This window comes from Asparagus officinalis, chromosome 7, assembly GCF_001876935.1.
Source record: "Asparagus officinalis chromosome 7, Aspof.V1, whole genome shotgun sequence".
In the NCBI taxonomy this organism is placed as follows: domain Eukaryota; kingdom Viridiplantae; phylum Streptophyta; class Magnoliopsida; order Asparagales; family Asparagaceae; genus Asparagus; species Asparagus officinalis.
In genome coordinates this window covers 41,523,551-41,538,053 of record NC_033800.1, presented here as the reverse complement: position 1 = coordinate 41,538,053, position 14,503 = coordinate 41,523,551, and the positions used below count along the sequence as shown (strand labels likewise).

Sequence of the window (14,503 nt, the reverse complement as noted above, 5' to 3'; positions counted from 1 at the left end):
AGTGAATCAAGACGTTCGGATCGTCAACGGAGAGCAAATTTGACGCGAGCATTCGAGGGAGGCACTCCATCGCCACCGTGAAGAACCCAGAATTAAACAAAGGAGAGAATCCAGATCATTCTCTTCTCTTTTGTAATCGGAAATCCAATTGTAACTGAGATTAAAGGAATACAAATCAATTTTCCTTCATTTCTTTTACTGCAAATTTTCCAACAAACAGGGAAATATAATCCCAGGTCTGTAGACCCTTGGAGGTAGCGCAGAAGATGCTTAACTCCATTCTAGTGGCGTTTTGTGGGCGCTACACTGTATCTGGCTAGTAGGTTAACTGAAAACGCTATATCGGGACGCGTACAGTTAGCCAGATATAGTATTGCTCCAATGGCACTGAGGTAAGGTACTTCAGGACCTAGCATTTCCTCCCCCCTCTTCCAGCGGACGGAAGGGGTCGTTCATTACATCCAATGATCGAACAACCATTGGTGTACTAAGAGGATGACATTTATCCATTCGGAAATTTTTAAGGAGGATGACATTTATCCATTCGGAAATTTTTAAGTAATTTCCGTGTATATGTGGATTGGTGTAACAGGATACCACCCTTAAGGTGTTCGATCTGTAAGCCAAGACAATACTTTGTTTTGCCTAGGTCTTTCATTTCAAAAGTATTCTTAAGGCTTTCAGATATCCCAGCGATCTCTGCAGGAGATCCCTTAAGGCTTTCAGATATCCCAGCGATCTCTGCAGGAGATCCAATGAGATTTAAGTCGTCGACATAGACTGCGACTATAATGAATCCTGTTCCCGATCTTTTTATAAAGATACACGGGCAAACTTTATCATTTGTGAATCCTTGCATAGTAAGGAACTCACTTAGTCTGTTATACCACATTTTCCCCGATTGCTTAAGACCATATAATGATCTTTGAAGCCTAACAGAATAGACGTCCCGAGGTCTATCTGCTATCTCTGGTGGAATTTTATATCCTTCAGGGAGTTTCATATAGATATCTTTATCTATATTGCCATATAGATATGCAGTCACAACGTCCATGAGCTGCATTTCTAGGCCTTCCAGAGATGAGAGGCTTATTAGGAATCGGAAGGTATTCCCATCCATAACCGGAGAATATGTTTTTTCATAGTCTATTCCCGGTCTTTGGGAAAAACCTTGTGCTACAAGCCGTGCTTTGTAGCGCACAACCTCGTTGTGTTCATTTCTTTTTCTGATGAAGACCCACTTATATCCCACAGGTTTTACACCTTTAGGTGTTTGGACTACTGGTCCAAAGACTTCGCGTTTCAAGAGTGAGTCCAGCTCTACTCCTATTGCCTCGTTCCACTTTGGCCAATCGTCTCTGCGTTTACATTCCGCTAGAGACCGTGGTTCGATGTCATCGTCGTATTCAGTGACGTGAACGGCAATATCGAACGCAAAGTCGTCGTCGTCGACTGTGCTTTTTCTGTCCAGTACCTCCTTAGTACGTACAAAATTTAATGATGTTTCTCCTATTTGTTCCTCTTCAGGGGAATCTAGGAGGGGAGAGGAAGCTGGTCTGAGCTCAGTATCCTGTGTTGGGTTCATTTTTATTTCTCCAGGATTTTTTCTTTTACGAGGGACTTTGTCCTTCGAACCTGGTGGGCGTCCTCTTTTCAATTGAGGTACAGCCGTTTCTGCTGCCGGCGGATTGCATCCATCTTTGGGGATGTCAATCCTAGCTGGCGTGTTGACAGCAGGCACGTGTGATCTGACAATCTTCTGGTTATCAGTGAATTTATCCGGAAGTAAATGTACTGTATTCTGAAGATGAAGAATCTTCAGGATCTCATCTTCACATTGACTAGTACGCGGATCATAATGAGACAAAGTCTTGGTGTTCCAAGAAATGGTCTTAGAAGCGTCAGGCTTCCTGGACTGTGTGCCAAGTTTAGGAAATGAATCCTCAACAAATTCACAATCATCAAGACGTGCTTTAAATGCGTCACCCGTCTGGGGTTCAAGGTATCTTATTATAGAGGGCGAATCAAACCCTATATAGATACCCAAACGACGCTGTGGACCCATTTTGGTCCTTTGTGGAGGAGCAATTGGGACGTAAACTGCACAACCAAACACTCTCAAATGTGAGATATTCGGAGGTGCACCATAAGCAAGCTGCATTGGTGACAAAATATGGCCACCAGAGGGTCGTATTCTGATAAGCGAAGCGGCATGCAATATGGCATGACCCCAAGCCTCAACAGGCAACTGTGATTGCATCAACAATGGACGAGCAATCCATTGCAATCTCTTAATTAGAGATTCTGCTAACCCGTTCTGGGTGTGAACATGTGCTACAGGATGTTCAACTTCGATGCCAGTTGCTAGGTAATAGTCTTGAAAGACTTGTGAAGTGAATTCTCCCGCATTATCAAGACGTAATTTCTTGATTTAATTATCGGGGAAATGAGCCCGCAACATAATAATTTGTGCCAATAGCTTTGAAAAAGCTAAGTTGCGGGTGGACAAAAGGCACACGTAAGACCACTTAGCTAAGTTGCGGGTGGACAAAAGGCACACGTAAGACCACTTTGTTGATGCATCTATAAGTACCATAAAGTACCTAAATGGTCCACTTGCGGGGTGAATAGGCCCACAAATATCGCCATGTATTCTCTCCAAGAAGCTAGGAGACTCTAATCCCACTTTCAGAAGGGAAGGTCTCGTGATCAGTTTACCTTGGAAACAAGATAGACATGAGTAATCACCCTTCTACCTTGGAAACAAGATAGACATGAGTAATCACCCTTCTGAAGAATCTTCAGGTTCTTCAGGTTGTGTCAACTTGATTGGCTCATGATACGGTGCATCATTACTGATCCTGGGTGACCCAGTCTGTTATGCCAAAGTTTAAATTTCGTCGAAGAATGGCACTTCTGGTGCACAATCATGTTAGCTTCTACTGGTTGAATATATGTATGATAGAGACCCGACGGGAGTCCCTTGAATCGTTCTAAGATAGTTTTTGAACCATCTTTTTGACGAGTTACATACAAATACTCATCCTCATTTATATCATTGGTTTCTAAGTGATATCCGTTTAAACGAATATCCTTGAAACTTATGAGGTTTCTATTAGATTTCGGAGAGAATAATGCATCTTTTATTATTAGTCTCGTTTTATTTGGGAGCAATATCATTGCTTCACCAAATCCTTCTATTATGTTAGATAGTCCCGAAATCGTAATTACGGGATCGTCATAATCATATAAGCTTTTGAAATAGCTTCTTTTGCGAAGGATTGTGTGCGTCGAGGCACTGTCCACAAGGCACTCACACTTCATCTATAACACAAATGCAATATTTTAATCTAAAGAAAATAACTATCTTTATTGAAAAGTAAAGTGCATTACATGGAAAGTAAAGAACTAAATTGGGTGGCACTATGGACACACCTCCAACCACAACCTCAACCGTACCACATCCTCTCTCTCAATTGCTACAGTGCACCGGGTCTCACATTAGATTTTTAATCATCTCATAATAATTAATAATTAATTAGTAATGGTATCCATTTTTTACTTTCGTTATCATTTAAATTTGGGTGGCACTATGGACACACCTCCAACCACAACCTCAACCGTACACATCCTCTCTCTCAATTGCTACAGTGCACCGGGTCCCACATTAGATTTTAAAAATTTAAAATCCCAAGTGAGACCCGGTGCACTGCAGCAAATGAGAGAGGAAGTGTGGTTAAGATTGTGGTTGGGGGTATGCCCGTATCATTTTCCTTTAAATTTCTCCATGGAGCTTTTTTTAATATGGCTTAGTGGCTTACATTGAACTGTCAGCTCTGAACTGACATCGGTCAATGATACAAAGTTGAAGAAACCCAAAATCCAAGCTCGTTAAAAAATTCAAACCGACATGGCCGGTGGGTCCTATGTCCAACTGAGATCCATCAGTGTACGACCTCAATCTTGAAAGCTCAAGTTTCTGTCAATTGGGACAATTGATGTTGCATAGGTCCAATTTTGTGCGTCTTTTTTGTAGTGCAATCCTATTCCCATCAGAATTCTTGTTGCAGATTATTAAAAAACTTTGTATGGTGAAAGCTTTATATCTATGCTTTTTTGCCAGGTCATGTAACTGACAGGATGCGGAAAAAGAGAGAAAATCAAGATCCTAATACGAGTTAAGAAAGAACTCTAACGAGGGAGGTCCGAAAGAATTGAGAAATTGTAATCTTCTGCAAGTAATAAATATCTTCTTCAAGTAATTATAGTAATGAATTTTATATATCTATTAAAAACTTTTTAGTTATAACCAGTGATGTGTATAATTTAATAATGTGCTAAAGGTACCTCACACCCTTCAGGTTGTAATACACCCTTCAGGTTATAGTACAACAATGACAAATGACAAAAATAACAATGTCATGTAGATGGTAAACTCAAAGGGGTTAAATCCGTGATTGAATAATTGATCGACAAATTTTCTATTTTTTAATCATATATTAATTGCATGTTTATTTTTTTTCAGATTACAAGCTATGAGAGTTTAATAATAAAGAATGTGAAAGATAATTTATGCAAATTAGAAGTTCCTCCATTTAGCGTTTTTCACATTTTTGTTGGTTATACAAGACTTATTACTTGAGAGGTCGATTGTTATTGTCGATTCTTCTTTGTTGCCTCATTTGTGTTTGTAGTCAATATTAGAGCAATTCAGCATATTTTAATTATTTCAATTTTTGGGTTAAAGTATAGTTAAACCTTGAATTTTTCCTGAATAAGACACGTCTCATCGATATTCACTTTAGTTGTTAAAACTTACAGAATTAGCTACAATTTTATTATAAAATAATTACAAAAATATTTTGTAACAAAATATTCTGTTGATCAAATGAAATGAAGAAATGTTTTAATTTAATTTTGAGAACTTAGAGAAAACAATTTGACAAGAAAATAAATTCAAGTTTTGACTAAAATTAATAGGTGAAATAATACCAATAAAATTTTTACTAGTGTATTTTTGGTATAAAAAAATGAATGTAGAAAAAATTGAAATAAAAATTTGTTTTAAGCCAAAACAATAATAATAAAAGGTGAGGCAGCAAAAAAGGAGAAAAAGGGGGAAAAGAGCAGAAAGTTAAAAGAAAAACAGAGAGAGAGAGAGAGAGAGAGGGGGGGAAGGACCGGGGATAAATTAGGAAAACAAATTAGACTGGAGAAAAATAATAGTTTTGTGATGCTAATTGATTCAGTTACGGATAGAGAAGATGGCTTAGAGCAACTCCAATGGGGCTGCAAAACTCCATTTTGCAGCCCCATGGAGCTCCAATCGGACTCCAATTTTTGGAGTCCGGCTGCAAAAACCAAGCTTCGGCTGCATATTTGGAGTTTTTGCTCCAAATATGCAGCCCCCCTCCAAACCACTATCCCCCCTAAAAATTTACAATAATACCCTTCTAACTAACTAATTATTTTTAGATATTCAATTTAAAATCAACATAAGTTTATTTCTACTAATTATTTTTAAATAAAAATTTTACAGTTGGAAATGTTTTGTCGATACCTTCAAAATGAGACTAATATTGAATAATATTAATTAAAATATAAAATTTCAAGAACCAAGTAATTAAAAGTGAAAAAGTCATTATTTCATTAGTAAAAAAAATTACATAGCTTCATTTCCATATCTTTCCCACAAATGTTCAATCAATGCATTTCGAAGTGCAAAATGAACTTCTTTGTTTTTCAACCTCTTATGTCGAGCAAGAAACCGTTGGAATCGTTCAGTTTCCGTTATCTCCATATTTTCAGCATTCGGAATTGATTGTGGAGTTGAAATGACAACATCTTCTTGCTCGTCGCGTTCATCTTCAACAATCATATTGTGCATTATAATACAAGCAGTCATGATATCATGCAGAATTCGTTTATCCCAAAAACGGGCTGGCCCCTTGATGATAGCAAATCGTGATTGGAGAACACCGAATGCCCGCTCAACATCTTTTCGACATGCTTCTTGCATCATTGCAAAATATTGTTTCTTTTTATCATCGGAATTAGAAATGGTTTGAACAAGTGTTGGCCATTTCGGATATATGCCATCGGCCAAATAATAACCGACATCATAATTTTTTCCTTGAATTGTGTAATGAGCAGGAGGAGCAATACCTTGTGATAGATTGTCGAACAAATTAGACGACTGCAATACATTAATATCGTTATTGGATCCTGGTAAGCCAAAGTATGCATGCCATATCCATAGATCATATGATGCTACTGCCTCAAGAATAATGGTTGGACCTCCATGACGACCTGAGTATTGTCCTGCCCATGCTGTTGGACAATTTTTCCATTGCCAATGCATACAGTCTAGACTTCCTAACATTCCTGGAAAACCTCTTTCTTCGCCCTTTTGCAATAACCTTGCAACATCGTCGACATTGGGAGTCCTCAGATATTCATCTCCATATACTTCTACAATTGCTCTGCAAAATCTCTTTAAACATACAATTGCAGTTGACTCACCGATCCTAACATATTCGTCAGTACTATCTGCTGATGTTCCATACGCCAACATGCGAAATGCCGATGTAACTTTTTGTAAAGTTGATAGCCCAAGTTTGCCGACACCATCCATCTTCTGTACGAAGAAGTTGTCATGATCACGTACCGCCTCAACTATACGAAGGAATAAACTCCTGTGCATCCGGAACCTTCTACGGAATAGGTTTGCACCATATGTAGGGTTATCAGAAAAATAGTCATGGTAAAGTCGAGAATTACCTTCTTCCCTCCCGCGATTGATCACCAAATGACCAGGAACTGAGCCAATACGCTTTGGCCGCTCTGCCTCTTGAGAGAGATAATAAGTCATTATTTTCGTGTTAGAGGCATGTACGCGAGCTAAGAGTTCATGTTCCTTCTCCCATTGTGTCATATCTTCCTCCCAATCTTTAATGTACTGAGACCATATTTCGTCATCAGAAGAAGAAGAAGAAGAAGAAGAAGAAGATGGTAGTTGTGACGGTCCGGCTCCATAGTTCATTGATGAAGAAGTTATTTATAGAAATAATCATATAAGTTCTGAGTTATTTAGAGATGGATGTAATGTCATTATATAATATGACTCCCCGCATTGGATTCTTTTCATCACCAAATGACCAGGAACTGAGCCAATACGCTTTGGCCGCTCTGCCTCTTGAGAGAGATAAGTCATTATTTTACTATTAGAGGCATGTACGCGAGCTAAGAGTTCATCTTCCTTCTCCCATTGTGTCATATCTTCCTCCCAATCTTTAATGTACTGAGACCATATTTCGTCGTCAGAAGAAGAAGAAGAAGAAGAAGATGGTAGTTGTGACGGTCCGGCTCCATAGTTCATTGATGAAGAAGTTATTTATAGAAATAATCATATAAGTTCTGAGTTATTTAGAGATGGATGTAATGTCATTCGTGTTGGAGACTCCCCACATTGGATTCTTTTCAGCATTGGCTTCTCACCCCCCCATTGGATTCCTTTCGTGTTGGAGACTCCCCACATTGGATTCTTTTTAGCATTGGTTTCTCACCCCCACATTGGATTCCTCTCGTGTTGGAGACTCCCCACATCGGATTCTTTTCAGCATTGGCTTCTCACCCCCACATTGGATTCCTTTTGTGTTGGAGACTCCCCACATCGGATTCCTTTTGTGTTGGAGACTCCCCACATCGGATTCTTTTCAGCATTGGCTTCTCACCCCCCACATTGGATTCCTTTCATGTTGGAGACTCCCCACATTAGATTCTTTTCAGCATTGGTTTCTCACCCCAACATTGGATTCCTTTCGTGTTGGAGACTCCCCACATTGGATTCTTTTCAGCATTGGTTTCTCACCCCCACATTGGATTCCTCTCGTGTTGGAGACTCCCCACATTGGATTCTTTTCAGCATTGGTTTCTCACCCCCCACATTGGATTCCTTTTGTGTTGGAGACTCCCCACATTAGATTCTTTTCAGCATTGGTTTCTCACCCCCACATTGGATTCCTTTCGTGTTGGAGACTCCCCACATTGGATTCTTTTCAGCATTGGTTTCTCACCCCCATATTGGATTCCTTTCGTGTTGGAGACTCCCCACATTGGATTCTCCTGGTGTTGGAGACTCCCCACATATGATCCCTATATAATACTTGCACAATTTTCATATCTCCACCACAACTCTTCTTATTCTATATTCATAACTCTTTACATTCCTCCTTAGATTATGGCATCTAGTCGCGGAAAATCTTTTTTACAAGAAGACCAAGTTTTATGCGCCACGTGGCTCGAAATTTCTCAAGATCCAGTCATGGGTTCTAATCAAAAGAAGGACAAGTTGTGGGAACGAATTTCTGCTTTATTTCATGAAAGGATTTCCAATATTTGTAATGCTCAAAGGACTCCAAAGTCTCTTTCATGCCGAATGCAATTAATTATGAAGGCCATCAGTAAATTTCGAGGATGTATTCGACAAGTCGAGCGCTTAAATCCAAGCGGTGCTTCTGAGCTTGACATTGTAAGTATTTTGAATAACAAAAATCTTGATTATCATCTACTATCATGTTATTAATAAATGTTTCTTCCTCTCTTGTGGTAGATTAAACATGCTAGGATAATATTTGCAGAAGATCCAGAAGAGAGAAAGGGGTTTCTATTTAATCATGTTTGGTCAATTTTAAAAGATGCAGAGAAATGGGCAAATATAAGTGTCAGATCGCCTGCAACTTCCAAAACTTCAAAGTCCCGCTCATCTCAGGGATCAGATTCAGGTTCTCCTGTCGTCGACTTAAATGACGATAATGAGGAATATACTCATAATGACGAAGATATGATAACAAGTCGACCGACAAGAAGGAAGAAAGAGAAAATGAGGAGGCGACAATCAACTAAATCCAACCTCGACTTGGAAACTCTCAATAAAAGCAATCAAGAAATTGTCGATATTTTAAAAAAAAGTCATGGAGAACGAGAAAATGATAGAATAACAATGCACCAGATTATGATGTTAAGGGCCGAAAACGAAAAGAAAAAATTAGATATTCAAAGGGAACGCCAGGAAAGTAAGATTATGTTGATTAATCTTGATACTATTACTGATCCTTCGGAACGCGAGTATTTTCGAATTAAAAAACAAGAGATTTTAAATAGAAACACAACCGGAGGTTCTTCATCTGATATTCCTAATCCTGAATATAGTTATGCAGGAAGTCAATACGGAATACCTGACTACAGAAGCGGTGGATATGGAGGAAATGGCCTGCCCGATTTTTAGTTTTTTTCATGTACTTTATTTTCATGTACTTTCTTTTTCTATGTAATGCCGCTGAATGTAATATATTTTTCAAATCTATTTAAAGTATTAATAAAAGAAATCAATTAAAAATGCAAATAGAGCTTCATATAGAGGAGGTGGTTGGAGTTACCCCCTCTAAAAAAGCATATGCCCAAGAATATGCTTTGGGGAGGCTGCATTTTGCAGCCTCCCCATTGGAGTTGCTCTTACGGATTAGGTTGGAGGAAAATAATAGATTTGTAACGCTAATTGATAACTAAAATTATGGATAGAAAAGATCACACTCCCATCTCATCCGATCAAAAGAAAATCAATGATGAGAATAAAAATAGCGTTCTCTTCATAAACCCTATCTAATTTTCAGAAAAACCGTGAAAAGCTCTCTACCTATTTAAACTGGTCTCTTCATAAACCCTACCCCTACCCCTAATGGCTAAAAAGCAGCCATCATCTCCTCTAGCTCTAGGGCCGCCTTCTTCCTCATCTTAGAAAGAAGAATCACAATCCTGACCTCAAGCCCTATCATGCTGCCGGTGGCAAGGCCTAGTTCCAGCGGATTTGGAGCCTTGAAGACAGATTGCTATCCTCAAAGTCATCACCAGGATCGAGCGAGCTTCGAGGAGTGATCCCATCTTCGAGGCTTAGTGATGCCTTTGAGGATAACAATCTGTCTTCGAGACTCCAGATCCCTCCCTCCAGTAACTTACCGACTTGGAGCTTTGAGGATTAACAGGACCAAGTAAACAAGATTGTTGTCCCTCAAGGCTAATTATTCCCTCCCTCCCTCTCTCTGACACTGAGTTTGGATAGAGTTTTTTTAGGAGGGGAGGGAGGGGGTGTTTACGATGCTAACTTCCCTCTCTCTGACACTGAGGCGCGTTTGTTTGGGACTCCGGCTTGGTGAAAGCCTGACAAAAACAGTGAAAAGCTACTGTTTTTGTCAGGCTTTTAGCCAAAAACGTCTCTTAAAGAGGCGTTTTTGGCTGAAAGCCAGTGTTTTTGTTAGGCTTTCATCAACCTCTTGAGCAAACCAAACGGGGCCTGAGTTTGGATAGAGTTTTTTTAGGAGGGGAGGGAGGGGATGTTTACCATGCTAACCTTCCTAACATTACGTTTGTTTATACTTTTAGTTAGCAATAGGAGGGGAAGGGAGGGATAAAAATTAGAAAATTTAGTCATTTTCTCAACCCTCCAAAAGTGGACGGATTGAGAGGAGAGGGGTTTCAAGTCAAGTTTTCTTGAAGTTCCAATATTACCCTATACTAGAAAACTAAAAGGTGTTCCTTTTTATTTGCTTCCCTAATAAAAAAACCTACGCAGAAAAAAAAGAGAAGAGCAATTGCTCTAAAAAAACTTGCCAATCGATTCTCTCGTGGAGGAGAGCAGTTGCTCTGAAAAAACTTGCCAATCGATTCTCTCGTGGATCATCCGCTGATCCAATCATGTAAGCCTTTCTATTTTTTGATTTCTCCACGCATCTAGTTTTGCAGATCAAAATCAAGAAAGTGCCTTTTGTTTGCTTCTTTGATTTTTTTTTTGTGTGTGCTTCGTTAATTTCATTATGCATCTACATATGTTATTTGATCCATTTGTGTATGTAGTAGAATACTTTGTTGATCAAATCACGCGAGTTTCGTATGCTTCTTTGACTTCAACTTAGCATCTAGAAATTATTAAACTTGTTTACACTAGTTACCTGCAATCATGTGTGTAAGTGGTAAAGTTATACAACAATTTATTATTGTGTAATTGAAAGAATTATAATTTAACCAATCTAACAGAACACTCTACCTTTAATAATTTATTGGATTTGTAGCTCAATATTACTTGGATGCATGGATGAGAATAATAAGAGCTAAGGGGTTTTTTCATAACTATTAATTCATCATCTCAGTGTCATATAGCAGACTTGGTTTCTTGTTTGACGATTTGCTTGTTGGAGGGCAGAGGGTTGGCAGTTTAACTCTATTTTATGTTTGTTACAGAGTACAGATATACATAACAGGGTTTCCTTGCCTAACCAAACTCTAAAAAATTATATTTTATGTTATTAAAAGGGCATACTGGTCAAGTAGCTCCCCTTCCCTTCCCAACCCATACTCTAAACAAACACATACTATAGTGTATCCTCTCATCCCTTGTTGTCTACCCAAACACAGATGAATACATTCCACCCTTTTCCTTTCCGCTTCTTCCCCTTGAGTTTAAGTCAATCACTCCCCTCCCCTCCCCTCCTTTGTATCCAAACCAACCGTAAATGGATTCCAACTGCCATTTAAAAGAAATATATAGTTGCTAACCTATAACAACTAAGGAGCACAAGATAATACGATACTTTATTCTACATATATATTTATATTAACATTACTTTGGTTCTAATGATTTGAACATGCACATGCAAAAGCACAAATCTCCTTATAGTATATGTCAAAACAAACCTGAGAACTACGATCCTCAGAGATACAAAGGATTTCCTTCTGGCTTGAACAAAAGCGAGCAACAACCGATATGTCTCTACTGCATCCATAGGCAATGATTGAGCAACTTTTAGTTTTTGCTTTTATTCTAAGCAGCTCTCCTTGCTCCCACTTTGCAGTCTCATCTAAAGCAGCATCAGTGACGACTTCAGCCTCTGAATACCGTTGTTGAGCTGACAAAACTAAAGCAAGAAGTCTCCAACCTTTAGAAACTGATCCACCAGTTAAATCAATGAACTCTTTGATCACAATGCGGCATTCGTATCGCGATGTTCAGCATATTCAAGAACAAGGTCAAAACTTAGATCTGGATTAATGTGTGGATCAAGATTTATTGCCTCGTCTAAATGTCTAATGACTTCAAAGCTTCCGCTTGGAGGCAAGACCTTTCCTGGTCCGAGGAAGCAATTTTACCTTGTTTCCCCAAGCAAATACCTAAAATAAGGAAAGCAACACTCTTTAGGTGCTCATCATCTGCTTGACAATTTAACATAGCTCTCCTGGCATAATTGACCCCTTCAGAAGCAAGAAAGCAATCCTCACTGCAGATCTTAGCGGAATATCATCTGTTTTTTCGAGTTTGCTCAAAGATTTCCTTAACAGATTTAAGGCATTCGTGTTCTGTGCAGCTGCACGATAACAAAGAGCCATATTGTTCCATCTATCACATCGATGAAAAGTTCCAGGCAAGAGCTCTTCAAAGTGCCTTGCCAATATAGAAGTCTGGCCACATAGAGACAATGCAAACGTCAAATGCTCAATCACTGAAGGATCCCATTCGATCTTACCAAGGTGCCTTTTTTTTAATAAAATCACGAGCAGTAAAATAGCCTCTTCTAAAGTTGTCTTTGGAACAAATGCACCATCAGTTTGTGCAGCCAGACTTGGGGAACCAGCTTCAACGCCACCATGTAATAAAAGTATTTGTAAATTTTGCTATACAAGTGTGCATAGGTCAACCCGGGACTTTGCATACAAGTCCATAAGTTTATTATGGTTAATAATGCATGAATTAAGAGTTGAATCTAAAGAGGTAATACGATTTTTAACATCATTCAACTCATCATTAGGCACATATGCATTAACATTAGAAGTAGAAAAATAGTCATTTATGAAAGAAGCAGTATCATTTTGTATGTTCTCTACTTCTAACATGACATTATTTTTAACTTGAGATAAACTAGTGATGGATGAGGTTAATTTTTCATTTTCCAAATTTAACATATCATTGTTTTCTTTAATCACAATATTTTCTTTTGCAATGACATCAAATTTGGAACCTAGCAACTCATGATCGGATTTCAAATTAACATGCTTGCTTTTCAAATCTATAAAATTATTATGCAACTTAGTGTAGGCATGCATTAATCTATCATATGCACAAACGAGTTCATTGATGGATATATTACTATCGGATTCCGAATCGCTTACCACACTATGGTTATCCCCTAGTGGACGTGTGCATGATGCTCCACTATTACTTGAAGTTGATTCCGCCACAATGCGTCGAATCTCCTCCAAATCTCCTTGATGTGCTTCAAAAAGTTTCCAAATCGTGTAAGCACTATCAAAATGAGCAAGTTCGTTAGAAATGCATGGTTCAAAAGCATTATGCAAGAGTTCTAACATTAACTTGTTCATTATAAATATTTTCTTATCATGATTGCCCCACTTGGATTTCTCCAATGTGAGCATAATATAAACACAATCAATAACTTCGCATAAGTCAATATTTCTAGATTCAATAAATATTTTAAATTTAGAGCACCATTGAGCATAAGGGAAATTTCTATATTTTGGAGCAATATTTGGATTATAGCCTAAACGAAATACATTCATATTCATGATATATATGTGAATATATGCAAGCAAGACTACAATATGTTACAAACAAGAATAAGCAATATGAACAAAGGTAAATATCCTAGCAATGAGATATACTATAGGATATATGCAAGGATATCACTACAACAAAAAAGCTAATCCGCGAGGAACAAGTTTGTCGTTGAAAGTCGAGATTTCATCGTCGTAGTGTGTTGGCGAGGAAAAAACTTTGGTCACCATTTCCTCGCGGTAGGGTGGTCAAGAAAAGTTTCTGCGAGGAATATTATAATTTCTCGCGAAACCCTTTTTGCGATGAATATATTCTTTTCTCGTTGTTACTCTTTAGCCTCGATATTTTTCCTCACCTAACATCATACCTTTTTCATCGCTAAACTAAACTACAGTTTCCTCGCCAATGATACATGAATAATATTTAATTTATATATAATAAAAGTTCTAAAAAAAACTATTTTCGTTGTTGTAAGTATCTTTCAGCGAGAAAATTGTTCCTCACCAAAGATAAATCTTTAACGAGGAAATTGATTTTATTCATTATATGTATCTTTTTCTTGTGGAAACAGTTCCTCAATAAAGGGACTCAAAGACGAGGAAATTTAAATTTGTCGTTGTAGATTGTACCCCATATTCCTCGCCAAAAAAATTCAATTACGAGGAAATTTACATTTGTCAATATAGGTTATATGGTCTATATCGAGGAAAATTACAACAGAAGCGACAACAAAGAAACATTTCTCCAAGTTTAAGTATTTGTCATCAATTGTCACCACAATACATCAAACCAATTAAAATAAATAAAGCAAGCAATTTTCTACTATAAGTAACAATGCTAGTCTAAAGCAATAACAAATGCAACACGATCAAAGGAACATTTCTC

General features: G+C 38.1%; 3 protein-coding genes across 3 annotated transcripts; 1 reads left to right on the top strand and 2 right to left on the bottom strand.

Annotated features, from left to right (window-relative positions):
- LOC109847032 lies at positions 5,663-6,837 on the bottom strand. The gene has a single exon (XM_020416275.1). The coding sequence runs from the start codon at positions 6,701-6,703 to the stop codon at positions 5,663-5,665; it is 1,041 nt and encodes a 346-aa protein (XP_020271864.1). The 5' UTR covers positions 6,704-6,837.
- Positions 8,324-9,286, top strand: LOC109847031 (glutathione S-transferase T3-like). Its single transcript, XM_020416274.1, has 2 exons — positions 8,324-8,530; positions 8,612-9,286. The coding sequence occupies exons 1-2, from the start codon at positions 8,324-8,326 to the stop codon at positions 9,284-9,286; spliced, it is 882 nt and encodes a 293-aa protein (XP_020271863.1).
- LOC109847030 (protein NPG1-like) lies at positions 11,521-13,994 on the bottom strand. The gene is given in 7 exon segments (XM_020416273.1): positions 11,521-11,575; positions 11,746-11,861; positions 11,863-12,032; positions 12,035-12,137; positions 12,140-12,342; positions 12,345-12,720; positions 13,986-13,994. Coding segments are annotated over 7 exon segments (1,032 nt in total).

Bases quoted from the DNA above. Each gene is read 5' to 3' on its own strand.
- LOC109847032 (XM_020416275.1), bottom strand. From the start codon at position 6,703: ATGCACAGGAGTTTATTCCTTCGTATAGTTGAGGCGGTACGTGATCAT.
- LOC109847031 (XM_020416274.1), top strand. From the start codon at position 8,324: ATGGGTTCTAATCAAAAGAAGGACAAGTTGTGGGAACGAATTTCTGCT. The intron at 8,531-8,611 runs GTAAGTATTTTG...CTCTTGTGGTAG, and splicing joins GTGCTTCTGAGCTTGACATT to ATTAAACATGCTAGGATAAT.